The 2,902-nt window shown below is 46.5% G+C and overlaps 1 protein-coding gene across 2 annotated transcripts; it reads right to left on the reverse strand.

Moving 5' to 3' along the window:
* Positions 1-256: 256 nt before the first annotated feature.
* On the reverse strand, positions 257-2,674 carry LOC117960310 (protein phosphatase 1 regulatory subunit 3C-B-like). 2 transcript variants are annotated; one of them, XR_004660116.1, is made up of 3 exons: positions 2,463-2,674; positions 902-2,097; positions 257-833 (listed from the first exon to the last, which is right to left on the reverse strand). XR_004660116.1 is itself a non-coding variant. In XM_034898140.1 (3 exons), exons 2-3 carry the CDS (start codon positions 2,474-2,476, stop codon positions 1,065-1,067), a joined length of 1,047 nt encoding a protein of 348 aa, XP_034754031.1. In that variant the 5' UTR covers positions 2,477-2,497; positions 2,534-2,635; the 3' UTR covers positions 257-1,064. The 2 variants fall into 2 exon arrangements, 1 of the variants encoding a protein (XP_034754031.1); XM_034898140.1 differs by having other exon boundaries at positions 257-2,097; positions 2,463-2,497; positions 2,534-2,635.
* Between the last annotated feature and the right edge of the window lie 228 nt (positions 2,675-2,902).

Here is a 2,902-nt window from a genome sequence, read left to right on the forward strand (position 1 = left end):
ATTGCAACAGCATACTGTGCAAAAACTACCAAAGCATTCATAACAAAAGGGTCAAGAGTCGTGAATATTTTACCACAAATATAGAAATTTATTTCTGAAAGGGAAACCGACCCACATCTTCAAGTGAAACACAATGCTGGGGGCAAAGGCCTCTCTTTCACAGTGTTAAAGAAAAATCTCACTTCCAGCCACCCATACTGTACACTCATCACAGGAGAAAGAACAAGCAAAAATTAACATTTGGTCTTCAATCGTTCCTTTCTCGACATACAGAAGCCACCGAGATTTCCAAATGTCTTCCTTGTTCAAGACAACCAATCACATGCAGAGTCTCTTGAGACACGTCTGTTGACAACGGCTCAGTTCCTACGCAAACTCACCTTAATATTACATCATTCAAACATCTTTCATCAGACATGTGCAATTTTCACAGAGGGAAAGAAAGAATGGGCTGCATGACCTTAAATTAATAAAAGGCCACTTTTTATAATGTTAAATTACTTTCTCATTTGAACGTGCAAAAGTTTTCTGTGCATTTTTCATTAGAAATGAATCAGCTGTCTTTCCTTTGGTAGAGAAGCATTGTGTTGCCATGCACTCCTCAGTACTTTCCCTTCAATATGAAGGACCTAATCAGCTCCTCTTTCCACTTTCCACCGAGACATCAGGCCCTCAAAAGGGGCTCAGAATTTGTTGTGGGCTGTACAACTTGTCTGTATTTTAGTGGGCAGGCACTCGGAGAAGGCACATTGATATTTTACAAAGGAGAAAAATGTGAAATGTGTGATTTTTCCCATTTATCCCTCATCCTCCAACCACAGACCATTAGGTCTCTTGGGCAACATGACCATGTTACTGCAAGAAGCAGGTCAGTTTAGCATGATAAAGTTAGGTTTCTCACTGGTTTGTACACTTCCTCTGCTAAAAAAAGGGTTATTTGCTTAATTTCATTTTGTGGCTAAAAGCCAGTCTAAGCTCAAACCCACAGCTGTATTTGCACTAAATGCCCTGTCAGTGTCTGTTATCTTTGTCCAATGTCGTTTTCAGCAAACTTCCTGATGCGTTCACCAATAGGGCACAGCGTTATCAATCTGACCCCAGCTCTGCCAGCCAGGAAAGAGTCCGCTGGACATGCGTGGGCTGCCAAACTGATCAAACTCCATCTCCAGCACCTTCACGGCCCCGTTTTTGTGCTCTGAAGGCTTTTTCTGCTCAACAGAAGTTGAGGGCCTCTGAACATTCAGGTCCTCTCCGTTCCAGCCGATGTGCTTGAGAACGTAGTTCTTGCCATCGTTATTGTCCCAGAAGGTCTGGCCCTGGGCTTTGAAGCAGATGCAGAACTCGACACTATTCTGTGGGTGGATGTAGACGGGTAACTCCATGACAAACGCAAAGGTATCGGTATCCTGGCAGCTGTAGACGTTGTTCATGAAGGTGCACTCAATGTCAACGAAGCTTGCCCACGAGTCGAAGGTGGCCCGCAACTGCACCGACTTCTCAAACCCCATGTTCCGGACCTTGATGGTGCCGGTCAGGGAGCGCTCCTGCAGCGAGCAGTTCTCCAAGCAGACCGAGTTCTGAATCAGACGGTTCCGGAAGTCCAGGTAGTCGGCCGAAGGCTGTTTAAAGTCCAGCGCCAGGTTGCGCACCGAGTTGACCTTAAGGTCCATCGTGGCCGTTTCCAGGTCTGACATGTCAAACTGCAGCTCCTCGCTGATTCCGCTGCAACGCTTGTTTTGATATGGCTCATCGTCAAACTTGGAAAAGACGTGGATGACGGTGAGTGACATGCCCCTTGTGTCTGCGAACACCACCTTCTTTTTGCCAGCCTTGCCTTTGCTCCAGCCCGTGCAGCCGCCATCGTCCAGTGCTCTCTGTTGGGTGCTGAGGCAGGGCCGCAGGGGTTTGTAGAGCTTCTGGTTGTGGCTCCACCTGGTTGACTGGCTGGTCTGGTTCTTCTTGGTCCTCTGCAGCTCGTCGTAGGTGCTGAGGAAACCTCGGAGAGGAGGCGGAGAGTGGCTGATATAGAATCTCATTGCCATGTCCATCGGCAGGACTGGGCCAGGCATTGCTGACGGACTGAAAGACCTGAGCACACTGAGGGAGTGAGGGAGAGGGGGACAGAAGAAGGGAATTTGTGTAGGAGGGAGGGAGGGAGGTGGAAACAGAGGAGGAGAGATTAGAACAGCGGCTTCACTTTTCTAACTTTAAAGAGTTCTTCCTATGATGTAACTTGTCACTTCTACAATCAGCAAGATAGCGACACTTTGAAATTTTTGTTTCTGCAAAAAGTCCCTCATTTAAAAAATAATGCTTCTGCTATCATATTATGCAGCTACAATCTATATAATTCTTCACATCTAAATTCTGCACATACAAAAACTGATACAGACGTTCACTCTTGTCTACGTTTCAGCATTACATGCGTCACTTTTGAAAACCAAGAACTCTCTGAGCCTTACCTTGCAGCACTCATGGAATAAAGGAGTAAAACAGTTCCAAGGAGAGAATGGCTTTACTATCAGTTGTCAGCCCTTTTGACTTCTATCTTTTCTAAAAGTTCATGCTGTTCTCACTCATCCTTTTCTTCCTCCTCTCTCATGCTCTTCCTGCCTGATAGTGCCGAGGGTGGCTCAGCACTCAGGGATTTCAACTGCCCCATAGAGACCATTTGCATATGCTGTCATATGGTTCTTTAAACAACCAATGGAAAGTTAGTGGAGTTTCTTGCCAACCAATCAGCGCAAAGTAGGCTTGGCTAGTGGCCAGCTGATAGGGCAGTGTCCTCATAGTTGGGATGCCTCAGGCGGTTGCCTCAGCTGCTATTTGAACAACGTGATGGACCCCTGCTGGTGTTGGAGGTGATCTTCACATTAGTCACTGCAGAGTGGCTCTTCATGAC

Source organism: Etheostoma cragini, chromosome 17 (genome assembly GCF_013103735.1).
Source record: "Etheostoma cragini isolate CJK2018 chromosome 17, CSU_Ecrag_1.0, whole genome shotgun sequence".
Taxonomy (NCBI): domain Eukaryota; kingdom Metazoa; phylum Chordata; class Actinopteri; order Perciformes; family Percidae; genus Etheostoma; species Etheostoma cragini.